The sequence below is a fragment of the Rhinolophus sinicus genome, chromosome 3, assembly GCF_057876585.1.
Source record: "Rhinolophus sinicus isolate RSI-liver-muscle chromosome 3, RSI-T2T, whole genome shotgun sequence".
Taxonomy (NCBI): Eukaryota; Metazoa; Chordata; class Mammalia; order Chiroptera; family Rhinolophidae; genus Rhinolophus; species Rhinolophus sinicus.
The window spans coordinates 106,647,276-106,671,550 of record NC_142503.1 but is presented as its reverse complement, the minus strand read 5'-3'; the positions used below and the strand labels follow the sequence as shown (position 1 = coordinate 106,671,550).

General features: G+C 35.5%; 1 protein-coding gene across 4 annotated transcripts in view; it reads left to right on the top strand.

Moving 5' to 3' along the window:
• The window catches only part of KLHDC1 (kelch domain containing 1), a 49,674-nt gene extending 27,090 nt beyond the window's left edge, over positions 1-22,584 (top strand). For 2 of the 4 annotated variants that reach the window (XM_088796861.1, XM_088796862.1), the window contains 7 exons: positions 4,136-4,219; positions 4,691-4,749; positions 7,147-7,259; positions 9,094-9,166; positions 13,420-13,504; positions 15,377-15,429; positions 21,739-22,057. In XM_088796861.1, coding sequence (XP_088652987.1) covers positions 4,136-4,219; positions 4,691-4,749; positions 7,147-7,259; positions 9,094-9,166; positions 13,420-13,504; positions 15,377-15,429; positions 21,739-21,925 — 654 coding nt within the window. In that variant the 3' untranslated portion in view covers positions 21,926-22,057. Of the gene's footprint in view, positions 1-4,135; positions 4,220-4,690; positions 4,750-7,146; positions 7,260-9,093; positions 9,167-13,419; positions 13,505-15,376; positions 15,430-21,738 lie in introns of all 4 variants that reach the window. The other 2 variants (XM_019736009.3, XM_074328203.2) reach the window with 2 other exon arrangements.
• The last annotated feature ends 1,691 nt before the right edge of the window (positions 22,585-24,275 follow it).

Genomic DNA, 24,275 nt, shown 5'->3' with positions numbered 1-24,275 from the left:
AGTTTTTCTGACATGGTTGTAGCTGGAATCCATTCTCTTTATTTTTCAAAGACACTTTTAAATTACTTCATTATTCCCAAATATTTGTATCAAAAGCACGTCAACATGGTAGAGTGTAACAGTTATTGGTGTTGAAGTTGAAAAAACTAGATTTGCATTCTAATTATGTCATGAAAGACCTGTGTGCTTTAGATAAGCCATTTAGTCTGACTTCTCTAAAATGGAAGGTTGAAAGTTCCTACATGGTATTTTTACCTCTATAAGAACAATATAGTAGTAATAGGGACCTTTGAGTTATTTTCAGTATTTCAAACAACCTAATAAGTAAGCCTTGTGCATTATTTATGCAGTTAGGCACACAGACCAATACAAATGCCATTTCTTTGTTTTTGTTTGAAATTGTATGAACTCCGTTTATTCAGAAGCTTTGGTTGGCTACTAAAAGTGTTTGATAAGTTAAAAAGGAGAAATTCAATGTTTATTTCATAATAAATGTGTTTTTAGTAGAAGAATTTTTCCAAATTTTCAGATCAGGGATGGGGTAATGATAAAAATTTTGTTTTGCTGGATAGGCTGGGAACCACAACTTAGATGGTTCTCTCTCATTTATTTCAGTGTTATATCGGTAATATCTGAATTATTTATTACTGTATTGACTTCAGCAGTTATTCAACTTTTATCTATCTTCTATTGAGAATTCTGGGGAGTTATGATATTGGATGTAAAGCTTAAATTTCCTGTGGCCACAATCAATAGCCAAGGAGCTGAAAATGTTGAGTTCTTTCAGAACTTGGAATGAAATACACACACACACACACACACACACACACACACACACACAGGCACCCACGATGAACGCATGGGAATTATGCAGAAGATTCTTCCTTCAAATCTTATTCATCTACTCATCATACTCTCTTTCCCTCCAATCCAAAACTTCTGTGAAGAAAAGATCTGCTATATTTACTCAAAGTATAGAGAAGTGTTATCAGTTAATGTGAAGAGTTTTAGTAAGAGATAAAGCACTGTGTTTGGCTTAAGCCAAAAATGAAATCCTTACTGTAGAATTGGAAGCACCAAGAGTTTTGGGGGACAGATGTAATTTTTTAGAGTCTCCAAGGTCATCACGCTGTGCTGCTCACTTATAATATTAACTCTGTGTGTGTGGAGGGAAGGGAGAGAAAGAGAATCTTGTAACATTTAATTTTTAAATCATTATATTTTAAGCTAAAATTTATGTGAAATCTCCTTTTGCTAAATAGCGTCAGGCATTTAAGAAAAATGCTTTAAAAAGTAAAGATCAGGGTGAATAAATTTCATGCTTGAAGACTATAGACATACTTTAGAGATATTGCAGGTTTGGTTCCAGACCACTGCAGTAAAGTGAATATTGCAATAAATTGAGTCACATGAATTTGGTTTCCCAGTGCATATAAAAGTTATATTTACACTATGGTGTAGTTATTAAGTATGCAATAGCGTTATGTCTAAAAAAATACCTTAGTTAAAAAATACTTTATTGCTAAAAAAATGCTAATCATCACCTGAGCTTTCAGTCAGTTGCAATCTTTTTGCTTGTGGAGGGTCCTGCGTGGATGTTGATGGCTTCTCACTGATCAGGGTGGTTGTTGCTGAAGGTTTGGGGTGGCTGTGGCAATTTCTTTAAATAAGACAAAAATGAAATTTACCACATCGATTGACTCTTCCTTTCACAAACAATTTCCCCATAACATGTGATGCTGTTTGATAGCATTTTATCCACAATAGAACTTTGACAATTGGAGCCAGTCCTCTCAACCCTTCTGATGCTTTATCAACTAATTTTATGTAATATTCTAAATCCTTTGTTGTCATTTCAATAGTCTTCACAGCATCTTCACCAGGAGTAGGTTTCATCTCAAGAAATCACTTTGTTTGGGTAGCCATTTGGCTCAACTAACCGGTTAGAGGGCAGTGCCCATAACACCCAGATCGCCGGTTTGATAGCCACTTGGGCTAGTGAGCTTCGCGCTCCACAACTAGACTGAAAACGACTCCACAACTAGATTGAAAAACGACGACTTGACTTGGAGCTGATGGGTCCTGGAAAAACACACTGTTCCCCAATTAAAAAAAAAAAAAGAAACCTATTTAAAAAAAAGAAATCACTTTGTTTGCTCATCCTTTAGAAGCAACGCCTCATCTGTTAAAGTTTTATTATGAGATTGCAGCAATTCAGTCAGGTCTTCAGGCTCCTTTTCTAATTATAGTTCTCTCGCTATTTCCACTACATCTGTAATTACTTCCTCCACTGAAGTCTTGAACCCTCAAAGTCATCAATGAGGGTTGAAACCAACTTCTTCCAAACTACTGTTAATGTTGATATTTTGACCTTTTCCCATGAACCATGAATGCTTTTAGTGGCATCTAGAATGGTGCATCCTTTCCAGAAGATTTTCAGTTTACTTCGCTCAGATCCATCGGAGGAATCACTATCTATGGCAGCTATCTATAGCCTTACAAAATGTATTTCTTCAATAGTAAAACTTGAAAAGTCAAAATTACTCCTTGATTCATGGGCTGCAGAATGGATGCTGTGTTAGCAGGCATGGAAACGTTAATCTCATTGTCCATCTCCATCAGAGCTCTTGGGTGACCAGGCGCATTGTCACTGAGCAGTCAGATTTTGAAAGGAATCTTTTTTTTCTGAACAATAGGTCTCAACTTTAAAATTGGACTTAAAATATTTAGTAAGGTATGTTGTAAACAGATATACTGTCATCCAGGCTTTGTTGTTCCATTTTAGAGCCCAGGCAGAGTAGATTTAGCATAAGTCTTATGGGCCCTAGGATTTTCAGAATGGTGAGCATTAATTTCAACTTAAAGTCACCAGCTACATTAGTTCCTAACAAGAGAGTCAGCCTTTCCTTTGAAGCTTTGAAGCCTGGAATCGACTTTTATCTCTTTAGCTGTGGAAGTCCCAGATAGCATCTTCTTTCGATATAAGGCTGTTTTCGTCTACATTGAACATCTGTTGTGTAGTGCAGCCACCTTCATTATCTTGGCTAGATTTTCTAGATAATGTAATACAGCTTCTATATCAGTACTTGCTGCTTCACCTTGCACTTTTAATTTATGGAGATGGCTTCTTTCCTTAAGTCTCATGAATCTCTGTTAGCTTTAAACTTTTCTTCTGCAGCTTCCTCACCTCTCTCAGCCTTCACAGAATTGAAGACAGTTGCGGCTTTGCTCTGGTAATTAGACTTAGACTTAAGGGATGTTTGATCTGGTTTCATCTTCAGTCTAGACCACTAAAACTTCCTCCATGTGAGCAATAGGGATATTTTACTTTCTTATCATTGGTGTGTTCACTGGAGTAGCACTTTAAATTTCCTTGAAGAATGTTTCCTTTGCATTCACAACTTGGCTAACTGGTGCAAGAGGCCTAGCTTTTGGCTTATCTTGGCTTTCAACATGCCTTCCTCATTAAGTTTAATCATGTTTAGCTTTTGACTTAAAATGGGAGACTCTTCCTTTCACTTGAACACTTAGAGGCCATTGTATTGTAGTGTTATTAATTGGCCTAATTTCAGTATTGTTGTGTCTTGGGGAATAGGGCGGCCTGAGGAGAGGGAGAGTGATGGGGGAACAGCAGGTCAGTAGAGCAGTCGGAACACACACATTTATCTATTAAGTTCGCCATCTTACATGGGTGTGGTTCGTGGTGCTCCAAAACAATTACAATAGTAATGTTAAAGATCACTGATGACAGACCACTATAACACATATAATAATGAAAAAGTTTGAAATATTGCGAGAATTACCAAAATATGACACAGAGACAGGAAGTGAGCAGACGCTGTTGGAAAAATGGAGCTGATAGACTTGCTTGATGTAGGGTTGCCACAAACCTTCATTTTGTTAAAAAAATGTAGTATCTGCAAAGCACAATAAAGTGAAACACAATAAAATGAAGTATACCTATGGTATTTGTCTATAATTATTACTATTTATAGATTGAACTTTTGCATTAGGCTTTTTAATTGAATTATATAGATAATGGTAACTTAGGTCAAGTATTCTCATACTAAGCATAAGAATGTGACTTCATTACATGTTTCAAGTCTTTGAAGGGTTTTCTGATCTCTGCTTGCAGGGTGGAGTTCCCCCACAGCCACGAGCTGCGCATACGTGTGCAGTTCTTGGAAATAAGGGCTATATCTTTGGCGGACGTGTTTTGGTTAGTATTTTTAATGGAAATAACCTTATTATGTGTTTCTTATAAAAATTTATGCTCTGATTTTATAGAAGAGCTGAACATTCAAATAATCTAGAGATTAAAATGCCATTCAACAACTTTTAACTATCTACTATTTCAAAACAGACCGTACATAAGTAACCACAGATGATTATAAATCATATTTTAATGAGAATCCTTCACTTTAGTGTATTATCAAAGAAGTTTAATTTCTTATCATCTAAATCCTATTAATTTAAATTTATTTCTTCCTTTCCTGAAACTTGACACATTAATTTGGTAGTTTCATGTTAATTTTATTAATGCTTAGCATTGTTTCCCAATATGTAAACTTTTGATGTTAATTAAGCGCAATAGAGATAATCTATTTTTAATATGAACTTATTTTAAAACCAAAATTTTAGCTCATGAAAGATGTAAAACACTGATCAATTTAACACGCTTTTATTTTAGCAAACTAGGATGAATGATTTGCACTATCTAAACTTAGACACCTGGACTTGGTCTGGAAGGTAAGTTTCGAAATTTAAGTTTGTTTTTATCTATAGGTATTTGTGTGTGTGTGTGTGTGTGTGTGGCACACAGATTATACATCTAAGCAAGGAATATGTAGATTTAAATATAGAGTTTATTCTTTTGTAGCCAAACTATATAAAACATGAGAATACTAGCAGTTGAACATTGATTTTGTAAAAGTACTGGTTTTATACTATGTATTCTCAAGGACTGGTCAGTAGAAGAAATGGAGGAACACTTTAATGGGGTCATCACAGGTGAAGAGATAATGGTGTGGATAAAAGTCAGATTTTATTTGTTTATAATGTATATTTAGCAATAGAATAAATATAGTTAGCTATCAAGTCAGCTGTTTATGTAATGAGATAGACTCAGAGCTATGTGTTATTTCAAAGTATAAATGCTGTTAAAAATAAAACCATAAAAGTGCAAGAAGAAAATATAGCAGATTATCTTTAAAATCTTTGCATGGAGAAAGCTTTTCTAAAGATGATATAAACCCAAAATGCATCAATGAAAAGATAGATTGATAATACTACTTAAGAATTCAATATTTGTGTATAGAAAAATATACCACAAAAATTTTAAAGGCAAATTGGAAAATGCAAACAAAAACAAACCTAGAAGTAATATTTATAGTATTTCTAACAGAGAGGGCTAAGACCCAAAGAACTAAGAAAATCAGTAAGAAAAAGACAAATAATCCAATAGGAAAGTAGGCAAAGAATATGAATGAGCAACTCATAGAAGAAATACAAATAGGCAAAATTATTTTAAAAAGATGTTCAATTTCATAGACTATTAAAGAAATGGAAATAAAAATAGTTTACAGTTATCAGATAAAAATAATTACAAATGACGAGTGTGTACTACCGTGTTTCCCCGAAAATAAGACCTAACCGGACCATCAGCTCTAATGCATCTTTTGGAGCAAAAATTAATACAAGACCCGGTCTTATTTTAATGTAATATAAGACCAGGTCTTATATAATATAATATGTTATATAATATAGTGTAGTATAGTATAATATATAATATAACACAATACAATACAATGTAATATAATACCAGGTCTTATATTAATTTTTGCTCCAAAAGACACATTAGAGCTGATGGTCTGGCTAGGTCTTATTTTTGGGGAAACACGGTAGGTTGTAACAACACAATTAGTTGGAGTATAGATTGGTACAATTTTTCTGAAAGGTATTCTGGCGATATGTTTAAAATATAAAATGGAATTTCTGCTTCAATCCAAAATTTCTCTGAAGACAAAAATTGGACAAGTATATTTGTGTGTGTGTGCATACACAAAGATGTTTATGACAGTATTATTTATGAAAATAAAAACTTGAGATCAACCTTCATGTCCACAAGTAGGGATTGTTTAAATCATTTGTACATTTGCTTAAAGGGTTGCCATGCTTCTGTTATCAAAGAAAACTATACTTCATGGAAATATTCTACAAAATACTAGTTGAATAAAAAAAAGTAACAGAATGGAATATATGGTCTCATTTATATATTTTAATAAATTTTTATATACGCATTAAAGTCTGGAAAGATATATACCAAATTATTATTTCTTTTTCCTGGAAGACAAGATTATAGGACTCTCAAAGAAATATTTTTGTGGTTGTTGAATGTTTTCTAACCAAAATGGTTTTTTTTAATAGTCAACAAAAACAATAAAAATATTTCCAGTTTGGAAAAAACAAATTCCATCTTCTACAAATGGCCATATTATTCTGGAACATTCCAGAATGCTGGAGAACAGTGTCTTCTAGTTAAATGTAGTTTGTTTGCTAAATTAGTTGAACTTTTCTCTTTCTGTTTTTATTTTTTAAAGGAATAGAACAGTATTTGTTTGAAATCTTTACTGGTTTATCCTGGATCTGGAATGGTTTGCATGCTTTTGTTTCAAAGGTAGAGTAGCTAGCATTTTCAGGTGAAGATAACACTTCAGGAAATTTTACAAGTAAACCAAAGTAAAACAACAACAAAATCCCATAATGTTATTGAGGAAATCTGCTGAAAACATAAAATTAAACATGAAACAACAGTTAAACTTTATAGATGGAAGTAATTATATGGAAAAACCTGAGGAAGTTTTATTGATTAACCAACAAGAATGAGGCTTAATTAGCATTGTGAATTAACTGGGAATTTTCAACCTGTGTTCTGTGACCATGTGGAATAGACATAAAGTGGAATGATTGTTTAAATTCATCTAAGTATTTAAGAATGTTTTTTAAATTTCATGTAGGTGGCATTAGCAAAATCAATTTTTTTTAAGTAGTGAGGGCAATTTTTCCTTTTAAGATCTGAGGTGATCAGAATCCTTTTATTTTAACTAACACAGTACTCAGATTTTTATATTTTTCCCCTTGCCACAGGGTTCCTATTAATGGAGAAAACCCCAAACATCGGTCCTGGCATACTTTAACACCAATAGCTGATGATAAGCTTTTCTTGTTTGGTGGACTAAGTGCGGACAATATTCCATTAAGTAAGTCAATTCAAGTTTAGCCTACAATTATTATCTCATTCTTTTTTCTGAATTGTATTTGATACCAAAGGTATCTTTCTTTTTTTCCTGATTTATCTTTACCCTCAACTATATGCTTACATTGAGAATTAGAAATAGAAGACCCCTTTGCTTCTGTACCTTTGGTTCTCTATGTTCTCCTGTTTTCTAGGTATAGAGAAAAGGCAGGGTGGTTGAATATAAATGAATTAAAGCCCCTTTCAACTATAATATTCTGTCATTCTGTGTCCTCTTGATTTTTGATCCAGATGTTTACATTGTCGGTTGGAATGGGGATTATATTAATAAGAGCAGCCTTTCCCATAATGCTCTGGAAATATAAGGTGGGAAGGCCAGTTGCTTCTCTTTTTGTTCCAGAACTGTAAAAGAAGGTGCTTAGCTAGAATTTTTTAACTCCTGTCACTGCTGATCCCAGTGGCTGTGGGTTTTGTAATGCAATTTTTCTTTCAGCAGTAAAATTGTGCCATCAGGATAGACAGATGACCGAGAATATCCACTTCTTAGTTTGACACATTAAATGTTTTGTATTTTCTTAACTCAAAACGATTTCAATGGCTAAAGATGTCTTCATTGAGAGACATTATGTGTCGTTAAAACCACTTCTATAATTTTATATAGGACATGGAAACAATTATTTGTTTTTCAACAAAAATTTATTGAGCATCGATTGTGTGTCTGGCAGGCTGCTGGCCAACAAACAAACTCGAGGCTGGTTGAAGAAGCAGCAGTTGCTAGTAGAGGATGTTAGTTATTGCAGAATATTATGCTTTTCCTATTCCTGGGGATTTTTTAAAAAAGATTTGGAATCTAATTTAAAAAAACTAACATCCATTTCATTAGGGGTTTAATATCATATCTTCATAAATGCTACTACTGTTTTCAATTCTTTTTTTTTTTAATTGGGGAATATTGGGGAACAGTGTGTTTCTCCAGGGCCCATCAGCTCCAAGTTGCTGTCCTTCAATCTAGTTGTGGAGGGCGCAGCTCAGCTCCAAGTCCAGTCGCCATTTTCAATCTTTAGTTGCAGGGGGCGCAGCCCACCATCCCATGTGGGAATTGAACCAGCAACCTTGTTGAGAGCTCCCGCTCTAACCAACTGAGCCATCTGGCTGCCCCTACTGTTTTTAATTCTTATTTGTTGTTTTGGTCATTGATCTATGGGGAATTAAATGTCCTAACTCTTTTAAAATTTTTAAAAATGTTTTATTCTTAATTTATTTTTCAATTACAGTTGATATACAATATTGTGTTAGTTTCAAGTGTACAACAAAGTAATTAAACATTTATATGCCTTACGAAGTGATCACCTTGATAAATCTAGTACCCAACTGTAAATATCCTCTTAGTCCAGTCAGTTTCCTCCCTTATAGATTCAGCTTAAGGTCTTATGTATTTTAGATGATATTAAGAAATAATTTTTAGTTTTGTTATATGTAATATATGACATTGTAGTTATGTGACAATGGTATTGTGGTTATGTAAAAAATGCCCTTTTTTAAAAAAAGCAGTGTTTACTGAAATATGTATGGGGAAAATGATAGGAGATTTAGGATTTGCTTTAGAATAATTTAGAAAGAACTGTAACAAAAAGATAAATGGAGCACATGTGACAAAAATCTTGATAGTTGTTGAATCTGGGATATGTGAGGGTTCATTATCATGTTCACTCTGCTTTTGTATATTTCTTAAAATTTTTATGAGAAAATATGCACATATAAAATATAGTTGCATAAATTTGAAAAAAAAATTTTATCCCGAAGACCTAATTTTAATTCTCAACTGTTATAAATTGCAGGTGATGGTTGGATTCACAATGTCATAACAAATTGTTGGAAACAACTTACACATTTACCTAAAACAAGACCCAGGTAAGTCTAGAAATTGAAAAATAGTGATATAGTTACGATTATTTGAAGTATTACAATATAGCACTGAATTTATAGTTAAATTATGGTTTACCATTAAAACCATAAATCCTCAGGAAGGATATCTTTCAAATAAGCTTGATGTTACTTAAATAATTTACACTGTTTTAATTATATCTGATTGTTAGAAATGATCTATTCACTTTCTACCCATATTTGAATATTTGAAAATATTATTTTTTTAGGTGAATGTATAATCTTGCCTAATAAATATGAAAAGGCTAAGAAATTGAGAGTGTCATATAATGTTAATATTAGGTTGGTGCAAAAGTAATTGCATGTTTTACAATTATTTTTAATCTTTTAAAGCAGTTACTTTTGCACCAACCTAATATTTTTAATAAGTAGCCAAGAGTGGGGTTGGTTTAGTAGTTTCTTTTTGGAAGAGGTTTAGAGCAATTTAATAAGGAAATTGTTTTCATGTTGATCAAGTAGATGGCAGATTATTATTTTTATTTATTGTATATTATACTTATTAATGTGAAATTTTTGAAAAAGAAAAGTTATTTGTGGTATATTATAGAGTACAATTTTCTACAAAAATTGTAGAAACATACTATTATTAGACTACAAAGAAAACAGTACTGTAATTCTTATTCCTTTTCGAATTTAAGTAGTATAATAAAGATATATTCATAGGAAATTCAAATTCCACATATTATAATTATTGTAGTTAGTAATAGATTTTTTATGCCATGTATTTCAGAATTTTTAAACTATAGCTTATTTATACTAATGTGAAGTCAACTTGATGATATGCATTTTAGTAATTTAATGAATGACAAGTAACTTACTTCAGAAAAAGTTCTGAAAATATATATGTACATCTCATTGTGTGTATCTATATTAATATGCACAATACATTTAGAGTTTATCATAAGCATATATATGATTCTTATATTTTCATGTATAAAAATTCATTGGAAATATATTATTTTAGTAATTCTGGATCTTCTTAAATACATTTTTTAATTTAAAGAGTTTTATATTAAGATACAGGAGCCCAGATTTCTAGTCCTCGCTCAGCTACTACTTAGCATTTTGGCTTTTGGGAAAGTCACTTACGAAACTGAGCATCAGTTTCTTTATCTGTGAAATGAGGCAATTGGACTAGATAAGCTCTTAGTTCTCTTCCAGTTGTTTGATTGTATGAATGCATTAATTATAGACCAAAGGAGTAGTAAGAATATGTTTGATTTTTAAATTTTATGTTTCTATCCTTAATGAGTAATTAGACAACAGAACTATTATCAATAATATATTAGTTAAAACTGAGCTATGTAAAGAGATTTTTTTTTAATTCAGCTGATGTGTCATGTAAATAATATGCTTTATTAGAATGTTTAGGTGATAAGTTTAGAGCAGCTGTGAGAGGACATAAGCTGTCAGTCTGTAGAAAGAAACATCAGGTTGCGAGCTAGATGTCACCAAAGTCAAGGCAGGAAAGGCTTTCCAGTGTTCTTCGAAGAGGAAGTCCAGGCCAGAGTTTCCCTAAGGCAGATAAGACAGAGGCAGATCTATCTTCAGGTATGAGGTGAGGAGGAGAACAGGTGGGATACAGTTTAGTGTAAGGAGAACATATATATGTGTATATGTACTAATTTTTATGAAAGTGAGAATTTACTTAACATCTAAATGTATTCTGTGCAAACTTTTCCAAGTTATAATTTGAAATGTAAGCTGCCCAATTCTCGTAATTCTAGAGCAGGTTTCTCAACGTTAGCCCTATTGACATTTTGGAGCAAATTACTTATTGTAAGGGATGACCTGTGCATTGTGGGATGTTTAGCAACATCTCTGGCCTTTACCCTCTAGATGCCACTTCCTACCCCCCACCCCACACGCACTTGGAGTTGTGACAATCAAAAACATCTCCAGATACTGTTAAATGTCCCCTTGGAGGCCAAATCACCCCTAGTTGAGAACCACTGTTTTACAGTGTAGGACTTTCTTCTCCAGGTCTCACCTTAGATAACATTATGCTTGGTTGAAAAGCCATCTATATAGCCATATCTGATTTTCTGTATAGGTGGCTGTCAGCAGGACCCTTTCTGACATGTCTGTAAAAGATGTCCCATAAGGTGTTGGTCTGTAGAGCGTTAGGTACTGCTGTATCCCATGAGTATTGCCAAGGTTACACGTGACTTCCTTTGCAGGAAGTTAAAGCTGTTCCTTCCTATATGTGAAGATACTCATCATATTCTATCTCCTTTACCCAATCCCTCTTCCAATACCCATCTCCAACCCCACACCATAATCTGGAGGTTGCCAAAGATTGATGTCAATTTATGGTTTAACGTACAAGTTGGAGAATTGGGCAGAATTAGTTACCAAATAAAATGTCTAGTTGACTCAGTTCTATCCTGGGTCCCAAGTGCATTTGCTGTTGAATATGTTATGATTGTTTGAGGAAAGCATTTGATTTAACAAATTGTGCATGATCCCCCTGTTTGCACTTGTGGAAGTTAAGTAAAACGGATTAATGTACTAAAAATAAGTTATGTGGTAATGAAATAAGTAATAATATGTAATTGTTTGGGGAATCCGTTGCTTCAGCAATTTGGTCTATTAAGAACAGTAATCAAAGCACTCTCAGAGTCAAGGCAATGACTTTGTAAAACCCTCACCTTGTCTTTTGAAATTGAGAAATTTATATGTACCTTTTTCTGAGAGTTAGAGCACCCGGAAATATTGAACTTTTTAAAACCTTTAAGGTATTCTTGGTAAATAATGTGAAACTGGAGATGGATATGAGCTATCAGACCATTTCCAAAAGAACATTAGATGCTGTACTCCTTTGTGAAATAATTTGTTCATTTAATCACTGAATAAATTATGCTGGCATCTTGTGTTTGTTCTTGTTAATCAAAAGGTTTTTTATTATCTACTGGATGCAGAACACCATATTAGGCATTTTTAAGGAGAAGCATGAAATTAGATTACCCAACTTCCAGTGGTGTGCTGGTAAACAGTTAACACTGCTCTCCAGGAAAAACAAAACAAAAAGCCCTAATTTGTAGCACTTGCTGATTTCCACCATGGCCAATTTCAAGCTACCAACGTGATGTTGTCATTGAACATGGAGTTGATAGAGATACATACAGTCGGCTTTAACTAGCTGATAAACTGGTTCCACACCATTGTGGCAATTGTTTACTTTAAGGACCTTACAGTTTTTGTAGGGAGCCAAAGACACATACGCCAAACAATTAAAGAAGTATACACAGCGCTTTATCTTCAAATGGAAGTTAGAAGATGATAGAATGAGCACACACATGTTGAAAGGTGCTGAACAGAGAGGGTGACAGTGCCAGTTTGGGAAGCATTTGGACCACTTCCTGGGGAGTCTGAGCCTGTTCCGTTAAGGCCCTGAGAGAACGGCTTCTCATCTAAGCCCAGGAAGCAGAGTGAACAAAAGCCTCGAGTTAGATGTGAGGTTCTCTCTTAGGAGATGCAAACAAACGAAGTTGGCCGAAGTAGAGGTTTCATTTGGGGAGAGGCAAGAATTAAGTTTTATGGGAAAAAGAGATAGCTGTTGGTCATAAATATTAGGATAAGAAAAGTGGCACAGATGCTTCCTGATCAGGAAATGTCCATGGTTAAAAACAATATTTGAAAAATATTATTTATCAGCTATATGTACCTGGGGGAGATTAGAGTCAGAAAAAAAAGGGGGGGAGAACATGTATTCTGTACCCACAGTGACAAATGGTGTGACAATGTAGATGTAAAGAAAATGCCAAATTGGATTTGTCATGGGATGGGGAACAGAGAACAGGAAAGAAAAAGTTAAAAATGATGAGGCAGATAGTAATAAGAAAAATGGGACAGATGTCTATTGTCTACAATAGATCACTTGTGGCTGATCACTTCCTTTTTAAATTATTTTATTTTGTGACTAAATTATTTCAGATAAAGAGATTAGAAAAAGATTGGGGGATATAATAGGAAAGAATTATCGGAAGTCATCTCCTTAATTGAAACAATATAATTTAATGAACTCTAGAATCTAATCCTCTAATGATTCTAGAGGAATCTTTAAAATCTACTCTCTGAGGATATGCCAGAAGTTCACGTTCAATCATACCTCTTTTGAAATAGATTCAATTTTAGAGTGTGCAATTTAAAATTAATTTGTATGTAATATACAGTTTCTTCCTTGATAGTATTTTTCACTCTGTTTATAATTTTCACAGGTTATGGCACACAGCCTGTTTGGGAAAAGAAAATGAAATAATGGTATTTGGTGGGAGCAAAGATGATTTACTTTCCTTGGATACAGTAAGAAAATTTCTTATCTAAATATTTCCTCTGAGTAATTGTGTGATTCAACAACCTACATGGCTAGTGAACAAGATTGTTGATATTCTCACATTGCAAAATACGGAATGGCATGAAATGTTACTTTGTGGTATGATTAATCTTCAGAATAAGTGGCTTTTGTGAAGCGTTTCAGGATATCTTGGGTTTACAAGTCAAAATAGGTCTATTAACTTCATTATTAAAATTACTAAGAAGAGCTTTGGAAGGATGACTTTTCTCTTTGAGCCTCCCCATAGTATGGTGTTTATAATTTTATTGAATTAAAGTATTTGTAAGTAATACTTGGTACATAAAACAAGTATATATAAACTACTAAGTATAATAATAAGTACTCATGAAATTTGCTACCTAACAATAACTGGAACATCATCAATGCTACCTTTTTCCCCAAGAGGAAACTACTTTGAAATACTTACAATGTGTTTTTATTTTATGCATCTTTTTGCCACTGCTTCACCCTGTTTTATATTTGCATTTAAAGCATTCCAGTTTACCAGTCTGTTAAAGCTAAGGTCAAAGGAATAAATGAGTAACATTGGAGAGTGTTGTTCTTTCACTCCTGGTACCTCGGGAAGTTCAGAGCAGGGTGGCCACCTCCTTGCACTGACACCTTTGCACTGATAGACAGAAGTTCCGGGCTGGTTGCTCTGGTTTACATAGAACACTTGGGTATAGCAGGACTGAGTCATCAGGGAAGGGCTAGAACAAGCCAGAGTCCAACCAAGAGGGCACCACCTCCCTTTCATCTCTTCAGGCATAAAGTTATCTGCAGAGTTGTTCCTGCAGAGTGGAGAACACTGAATTAAGGTGAATAAGGAGAGAACTCCAGGAAATAAGGTGGCTTCTCTCCAGGAAATTTGGTTTATTTCATAGTCCAGAGGCTTCCAATGTTGTGTAGATTGAAAGTTTCAGAACTTCTTTGACTGAGAATTCAGTGCTTTAATAAAAGATTAAAACCATTTAATTAAAAAGCAAATTTTGTCTTCTTTTTCTTGGCACTAGAAATTTTCGTTTAGGATACAAAGTTTATCATTACGATAGGAATTCTGATTAAAATCATGATCATAAATTTTGAATTCTAAAGACCTATTTGAAAGGGTTAGAAAAATTTTCTGCTGACTCTTCCACATTAACTTTTAGAAAAGAGAATCATGTTCAGAAAATCTTCAGGATATGTGATTTTCAAAATAAGAATTCTCAGGGAATCCCGGGACCCCCTTGAAAAGGGAGACGGGGTAAAGAGAATTTAAAATAAGAGTCATTTGGAAGAAAAAAGTTCTTCTGAAAAAACAAAAAAGCAGGGGGCGGGGGATGGTAGATGAGGGTAAACAGGATCACATATATGGTGATGGAAGGAGAACTGACCCTGGGCGGTGAACACACAATGTGATATATAAACGATGTATTACAAAGCTGTATACCTGAAACCTATATAACTTCACTAACCATTGTCACCTCAATAAACTTTCAGAAAAAAGAAAAGCTTGAAAAGCACTACTATTCTCATTTCGAATTCAATATTCTAAGAGAAAAACATGTTTCCGGTTTTCAAATATGCGATTATATAGGCTGTGGTTAGGTAAAAATTTGGCCACTGATAAAATGATAAGCACATATCTAAAGTTTTGGTGGATACTAGATATGTGTATGGATGTGTATGTTTGTGTATGCATGTTTGTGCATGCATATTGTATATGCATCACTAGCTAGAGAGAGATTTATTTGCTGCTTTACATAATTTCTTTTACATTTACAAAATATAAATATTCAATTATTAAGGCATTGTTATTTTTATCAAAAACCTTGATAACTCCTTTTTACATTGACTAGGGTCACTGTAATGATTTATTGATCTTTCAAACACAGCCTTATTCACTACTCAGGTAAGTAAATTCATTATTTTACGTATATATGCTATTAATATATGATAATTTATTTCTTCTTCCTTTTGGGGAAGCTTTGTAATATTTTTCAGGTAGTTTATGACTTGAATTTAAGAAAATGTTTACATCTTCGTAAGAGTATAATCAAATTTGTAATGGTGAACCATACGCCAATGTTATTTTTAAAAATTAAAATATACAGTATAGTCAAACATACAGTATTTTTGTTTTAGTGAAATTGCATTTAGTTCATATGGGAATATTAAGCATACTGGGTTTCCTTGAATCTAAGCCTTACTTTTTTCATATTTTAACTTTTCTGAAATGAGAGTGTGTCTAATATAATAAACACATGCACACGCACACACACACATTTAATTTTGTAGAATTTCTTTTTTCATAACCCCAAAGCTGTTATTAAATCGATGGTGTAACTTATAGTGTCTCAGTTCATATACTCTTACTTTAAAAGGAGTATGTGTAAAGTTTAGTGGGAGGATTGTGGGAAGAAGCGCCTATTTCGCCCTGCAAGATTGGGAGGAAGGATTTGAGGGAAGTAGAGGTTGCCCAGTGAAGAAGTGTGGGTATTTTATGCAGCAGGAATAACATGGGAGAAGGCATGTGAGAGAAAGAGAGAAAAAATGCCATGCTGTATGTCTTCTGGACATTTTACAGCTAGAACCACTTGAAAACCATTGGAGTAGCTCCAACTGGACCTTTCTAAAGTCTTCTTACCTGCTCTTTCTGTTAGTGCAGTGTTTCCTATACTTGTCTGCATGTTAGAATCTCACGGGGAACTTCAAAAACTATTGATGCCTGTGTTCCATCCCCACAGACTGTGATTTAACTGGTCTGGGGTGGACTTTGGAATTTTTTTCGCATGGACTTTGGAATTTTTGAAAGATCCCAGGGTAATTCTAATGTTCAGGCAAAGTTTGGAAATTGCTACTGTAATGATTTCTACCGCATTGTATTGTTACTTAACTTTTGCTGTGAATGTAGCAAAAGTAGAATGCATGTTTCTTATATGCAAGGATCAAGAAATAAAATATTTAAGTGCCTACCATGGGAAGGCACTGTGCTATGAAATGAAAAATCATGACCTTTCCCTTAAATCGTTATTAATATAGAAGACAGAAATTCAAACAGCTATAATAGAAAAATAAAAATTGCTTTAAGAAGAAAATATAGAAAATTCTATATGAGAATACTGGAGAAGGCCCTCTATCCACACGGCTAAGACTGTGAAGGCTAGGGAAGTCTTTGCAGAAAAAGAAGAGTTTGAGATAAGAATTTGCTTTGAAGAAACAGTGCAAAGGTGTTAGTGCAAGGTGTGTGCTGGAAACTGAGTTCTTGAGTATTCCTGGGATATAATATGAGGTGGGGAGTCGTAAGAAATGAGATTGGACAAGGAATCAGAAACCGAGCGTTAGCTAGTGCTTTGTCCCCCGTGTAGAGGAGTTCCTCTGAAAAGTTTGGAGCAGAGGAATGAGATAATCATATTACAAGTCAGAAAATTCCTCTGGCAGCAGTGTGGATGAGAGACTGGAGGGATAGGAGACTGGGTTAGGAAAGTTGGGAGAGACTGTTGCAGCTGTCAGGAACAAAGCCAGGGGCTGGTCTAGAAAGTGGCGGTGGAGCTGGAGAAGGGAGGCAAACAGATAGAGAAGGCAGAATGGGCTTGGTAGTTGAATGGATGCCAGGGAAAAGAGGAGGGAAGAATTGGTGACAGAATATGGAGAAGGCAGTGGGTTTGAAGGTGGGAGGGGGTAGAAATGATAAATTTTGTTTTGGACATGCTGAGCTTGAAGTACTTACGAGACTTCTTGTGGAGCTATATATTAAATAGTTGAATATTTGGAGAGAGGTCTGGGCTAGACATAATTGGCAGATTTTAGCAAACAGGTAGTTGAATTGCCCTTTGCCTGGAAGAAGAATACTTTTAAAATAGTGGGAAAAGAAGGAAATATAGATATGAAGAGAGATGAATTTCTTGGTTGCATGCAGGGCTGATGGTGAGGGCATCTGATAAGAAAGAGGTGAGGATATGAACTGAAGAAGGCTGGTGAGTCTTGAAGCAGCTGTGAGGCGACTGTCAGAAGATGCTGACTTGGGATCTATAACACGGGGCCGAGCAGTCAGGAGGGCTCAGCTGAGCTAGAACAGGATCCATATGGTGGCCACGGGGGCAGAAACATGACTTTCTCCAGCAGCGCTGAGCAGCCAGGTGGCGGGAGCAGAAAGGAGATGGTTGACTGAAGTTACGCGGGTGGGAATTGAGCCTGGATGGTGTAACAGGCCAGTGGACAGGGGGACTGACATTGCTGGCAAGCAGGTGAAGTGCATATGGACCAGGCTGGATAGGGAAGAAAGTTAAAACTGGAGGGGTCTTATTATTTGGCTAATGGGGAAGAGTCACAGGAGTAGTAAGTTAGTGAGTATAAGAATGAAAAGGATGCAAGGGTGATGGTCCAAGAGGAGAGTGTGGAAGTTGAAGATTTCAGAGGTGAACCTGTCCTGAGTGAGGTCGTAAAGAATAAGAAGGGTTTTCCACACAGATGCTAAAAGTCAGTTCAGAGACAAGACTGGTGAGCCTGGGCTCAAGTCCTCATTGTGGGGCGGGGTGGGGGAGGGGATGAGCGGAGGTTAATAGATAACAACACCTGAAGGGGAATGATAGCTGCAGGCAGCACCGAGGAGCCAGGAGAGTCCTAACATCCACTCGACTGTGACAGGGGAGATGAGGGAAAATGTGTATTCTTTTCTCAAGGAGGCTGCACAAAAACCGTTTTTCTTAGATTTCAATTAAAGCTAGGGCGGAAACTCACAGGAAGCAGGGGTGTTTGTAGGTACACTGGTGTTCCAGAAAGCACGAGGGATAGATTCGGGAGGGAATATAGTTAGTACACAGAGACCCAGGGAGAGGTCCCAGGACTGAAAATGTACCTCAGTAAACAGAGGGCAGGGAAAGACCAAAGAAAGGCAGGCCCCTCCGGTCTGGTAATTAACAGTTTATGAAGGAAAGCTTACATAATAGGAGGGACAGTCTTGGGCGGCTGCAAGGTGAAAGGGATCCCTGCGCCACTTGGCAGGCACCACATTCTTATACAGGTTAAAGGGAGGGGGGTGGTCATGGGCACCTGTAGGTGAATGCTACCTGGTAGGGAAATGACTTTGCTTGCTTGTCCAGCTCAAGACAACGGCCTATTTCAGGGGAGGGGTGCTGAGCTGTGTCATAAGGAACGTCTATTAGGATCAGGCAGTCTAGAGGGGGGTTTGCAGGAAGCAATCGCCCCATTTTGGCCCTGGCCCAGGTCACTGGTCCGGCAGTGGTCATGTCTTGGAATAGCCTGTCCTGCACAAAGATGAACACTGATGGGGAAGATGAACCCAATACGGCAGTGAGAGAAAGCGAAAGGACAGACCGGGTGGGCCTATATTTGAGGCTGGATTAAGCGTGACCATCAGGCTTCTAGGTATCACCCTTTGTACCTAGAACAGAGCTTCTGTGAATGGGTGCGGCCCCTTTTGATGCTGACCATGATTTGATACATCAAAACCGGAATATAGCAGGAATTCAGTAGTATTTATTGTTTACTACAACTAGTCCACAGTGCAGCCGGCGTAATTTTATTTCAAATTTGAAGTCAAAAGGCATTTAACACTCACTGGGAAGAAACAAAGATGAAATAGGACACGATTCTTCTCAAAGAATTTATATGATCTCATGTACTTGTGAAAGAAAGGGTGTACAATATACAAAGTATGTGGTAAAATAAATATCACCTATGAACTGTCACCCATAATGAGCATTGTTAAGAGTTTGGTGTGTATCCTTCCAGACTTTCAAATGAAAAGCATTGTGGATTTAAGCATGCCAAGAGAATATTGGTCTTGTTACCTGGTTAAGGTCTGGCTGCTTGTTGCTGGTAAAGTCAATAATCCAGGGACAAGGTTGGTGGAAAGAGAAGCGGGTTTATTCAGAATGCAGGCGTCTGGGAGGATAGTGGACTCCTCTTCAAAGGCCATCTCCACGTTTCCCACGTGGCCGTTGACACTCAAGAGGCTGAATAAAGGAAAGGGGGAGGTGATCCAGCAATTCCAGGCAATTTGAGATAGAAAAGAAGGCGCTTCCCAGAGTCTGGTTGGGTGGATCTATGCAGATATTGAGAAGACTCTTCCAGCCGATGTGTAAACACTGTCATTAAAGCTGGTGTGCATACAGCCTCAAACAAACAGTCATTAAGGAGGGAAGCAAAGAAAAGAAAAAAGTTTTTAAGTCTCCTAAACTAAATTACATTTTAAATCCAAATACAATAGAGGGTTAAATCTCAAAATAGACGATAACAGTATCACCCTTACAGTTGTAGAGCACTTTACATGTGTGCAAAGCGTCAAATTATGCATGCTGTTTTATAATCTGCTTTTAAAACTCATATTATGGATATCTTTCATGTAAATATACAATCATTCAGTGTAACAGATCTCTATTTATGTTTGTGATGCTTATATAGTGTTCTAGTTCTTGGAAGTACAATTTATTTACTAGTCTATATATTTAAGATATCTACAATTTTGGGCTATTATAAATATTATGTATGTAATACCCCTGTATATTCCTTTGGAAAACTTACATATCTCCTCAGGAGAAATTCATAGAAGGGATATTGACGGATCAAAGCATATGCACATTCTGTATTATGATGACCCTTCAGTGGTTCCCACGCCATTGACAAACAGCAGATTCCTTCCCAGCGTGTTCAGGGCCTTCACTTACATCTCTGCCGCATTTCTTGCCCTGCCCTCACTCTCACTCTGCCTTCCAGCTACGTTTGAACCACTGAATTGTAGTTTCTGTAATAAAGCTTATCTTATCTCTTAGGGTTTGTAGGCGTGGTTCCTCTATCAAGAATACCTTGGTTTATTTAACTTGTTGAGACTCTCCTGGTCTCAGCTTGGACCTCCCATCTGGAAACGTTCCCTGGCTTGCTAAGGTTATCTTGGTGATTCTTCTTATCCGATTCCCGTAGATCTGTACACCTGTCATGGGAATTTCATTTTTCCTAGTCACAACATTTATAAAGCGTTATTTTTAATTGTTTATCTTCTCCACTAAATTGTAATCTTATTGAAGGTTGAAATAGTTTTTATCAATGCTGGGTTTTCTACTCCTACACTAGTACATAGTGCGCACTAATAAATATTGGTGAATCAGTGACTGAGAGGTAATGACAGAGTCCATCTCCTTGTCTGACGCTCCCCTCCCCCCATTGTGGAAGGGACACAGGAGCTGCAGGGTCTCCATAGCAGCAGAGTTAAATCTACACAGGTATAAGTAAGATTCATTACACTTTCTCGTACCCCTTCTGTATCTATGTGGGACATTTTCACTCTTACTGCTTATTTAGAGTTTTCACAGAGCAGAGAGAAAAGGCCTCATGAAAGTATGGAAGAAGATATAAATGTCTAGAGTGTAAATCTTTGTAAAAATGACAACTGAGGTTAACCACAGCAGAATCCAATTAATCTGTTTTTCAAAGTTTTAAAAAAGACTTACTTAGCTTTTTAAGTTAAAGTTTATCAGTTGAAATAGATGCTTTTCCCAACAGTTCTTATCTCAATTAAGTTTTGGGGGGGTTTTAAAACACAAAACCCTCTTCGACATAGCTTAAGATAAAAAAAAAAGGATTGTATTTGGAAGGACAGGTTCTTGAGCGGAATCCAAGGGAGAAAATGAAGGAACACTAGGCCCCCAGAAGGGGGCAACCTCAGGTGGTCTCTTGTGGGCTCTTTCTGTATCGTTGCTCCATTCTCCTCTTCAGACCTGCGCTCCCTGGGTCAACGTAAGTGTGCAGCCCAGTGCAGTCACTGATAGAGGGGGTGTGAGGAGGACCGGTCACGTGATGTAAGAGTGGATGTCAGATGCTTCATGGAGTGATGGAAGAAAAAGACAGTTCTCAGACAAGAGTGGTTATTGGGCTGTAAGGATATGTGGAAAAGGGTCTGCTACAGACTAACCTGCTTTGAAATTAAGTCTGAATCTTTTTAACTTAAAGAGCATTATGCATGGTAAGTTGTAATTTCTGTTTCCATTGGATGTGGGTCAGATACAGTCTCTATCCTATAAAAATATACAATTATTGTGGTGCTCTGGAAAGAACATATATCCTGCCATGTTCCTGACAATACAAAGGAAAATACATTATCATGTAAAAATTATGAAATGATTTTAGTTTTTAAGAATACTTACCTAAGTATATTTTATATTATAACTTAACTACTAATAATTCTGTTATGTTTTGCTTACAGGTCTTGCCTTGACTGCATTGGTAAAAATGCTATAATTTTAGAAAATCAAATATCTTTATTACCTCCTAAACTTCTGCAACAAGTACTCAAAAAAATAACATTTTGGACTGCAGCTAACCACCGAGAAGAACAAAGAACCCAAAAAGAAGAAACAGAAAATAAGTATCAGTGTATCAGTAGCAATTAAGTTGTTATGTACTCTATATATTTAGTATGTTTAAACATTTTAATCAGACTGTATATTTACTCCCCACCTCCACCTCGCCAAATCGGAGACTTTATTTAGAAGACAAAATTTGAAACCAAAATGCTATGTTAAAGTGACTCATGGCATGGAATATATGGGAATGAGATGTTAATGGCAGATTAATTTATATTTGCAAAATTATTTCCTTATCAGCTGCAGAAAAAAAATACTTTTTGAAAGTAAGTACAATTGTAAGAGATTTTAACTCACTGTGTACTGATTATTGGAAAGATTATACAAATTTGAGGAGAACAAAAATTATCCAAGGACTTCAGAAATCCCTCAAACTAATGATAGATAAGTGAAAACACTACGTATCAACTTTCAGAAAGAATATATTTTCTCAAGTCACTTTAAAATTATCTAAAGCTTCTTATTAAATAACTCAGTTACTGAAATAACATCTCCTTAAATAATTAACATAGCAGGCCAAAATTATAAAATAGGCAAACACTGATATGGTATTAAATATCGAACACCTACCCATTTAGCACTCACCTAGTAAAGTATTCTTCAGCATCATCATAACTTTTCCTTTTCTTTCATAACTTTTTCATCAAAGCTTTATTTGAGCAGGGGAATAAATGTCTTCAATTGGTTTCCAGTATCCCTAAGTTATTAGTTTCTCCAATTATATATATGTATATATAATTATATATATATACGTGTGTGTGTGTGTGTGTGTGTGTGTGTGTGTGTGTGTGTGTATATATATATAAGACCATGTTTTAAAGTGTCTAAAGTGGAGATTTATCATACAGGCTTTGAAATATTGAGAAGCAGTATATTTATTAACTTTTGAGACACATTAAAATACATTTTTGCCTTGGAAGAGTGCTTCTAAAGTGATTTTCATAAATAATGAAATGGGATGTAATTTGCCTTTATAGAAGCCCTTCAATTTGGCCTACACTATTCTACAGGATTGATGTTCAAGGATATTGAAAATATGTTATCTTCCCATTTATTTTCAGTATTAACTGCCTATACAGAAATGGAACACTGTATTTATCTTTGTATTCCTTAAAATAGTACTTTTGCCATAATTCAGAAATTGTACATATTATCACAGTCATACCCTTTCATTAAAAAGCTTGGTATATAAAATTATTCTCCACAGTACCACCATGTAAGTTATCTCTGAGATTTAAAATGCTAGAGCAAATATATTTCTATTGAAATATGTATGTAATTTATAATGAAAAATATAGTAGTTTGTAGTATCATTAAATTTTAGAGATATATTTTGTATATGTATTGTATTTTGGATGTGTAAATCTTCTATTTATGTATTGAAATATTTTGTGTTTACATTTTATTTATTATACAAACTATATAGATTTACTGTTTTCCTAATTTTGTTAGTGTGAACCAGTCATTAGAGTTGATTGTACAAATAATATTTCAGTGTAAGTTTTCATTTTTTCTTACTATTTTTAGGCTGGATAACAGATTGAGAAAATGAATTTCACAAGTAATATACATTGTAGAAGTAATTATTGTATTACTATGAACTTCACTATCAGCATTTTATATTTAAGGGAAGAAAAATACCAAAAACTATTGGATAGTGATAGACGATAATAAGTGGAATTGACACTTTATAAAATGGCTTCTGGATTATGTAAATGCCTTCTCTAACCTCTTAGAAAAGCACTTCTGTATGTAGGTATGTATGTATTTATTTATTTATTTTAATTTTTATTGGGGAACAGTGTGTTTCTCCAGGGCCCATCAGCTCCAAGTCGTCGTCCTTCAATCTAGTTGTGGAGGGCGCAGCTCAGCTCCAAATCCAGTCACCGTTGTCAATCTTAGTTGCAGGGGGCGCAGCCCACCACCCCATGTGGGAATTGAACTGGCAACCTTGTTGTTGAGAGTTGGCACTCTAACCAACTGAGCCACCCGGCCGCCCGCAGTTCTATTTTTAAATGGTTTACTTAGAACATTAAAAGTTGGGTTAGCCCCTCAAACTACACACTAACATTTAGGCTTCAACAGAATGAAAATCTATATATTATCTAGGGCACATAATTGGTGCTATTCTTATTGGACCTGATATACTGTGCTTCTCCAAAAATTATGTCCTGAGGTAGCTCCATATTGGGAGTGCCAGAGAATTCTGATCTTGACCTTCAGTTTCCAAAACTTGGCTTAAACCAAGGCTCCCCTGCTATTAGGAGAGGTAGAAATTCTGGGAACTGGCAAAGCCACTTTTGAAATTTCACAGCCAAACAGCATTCATTCCTTACTTCTCAATAGCTGATGGCTTACTATCAACTTTTGTGCTGTT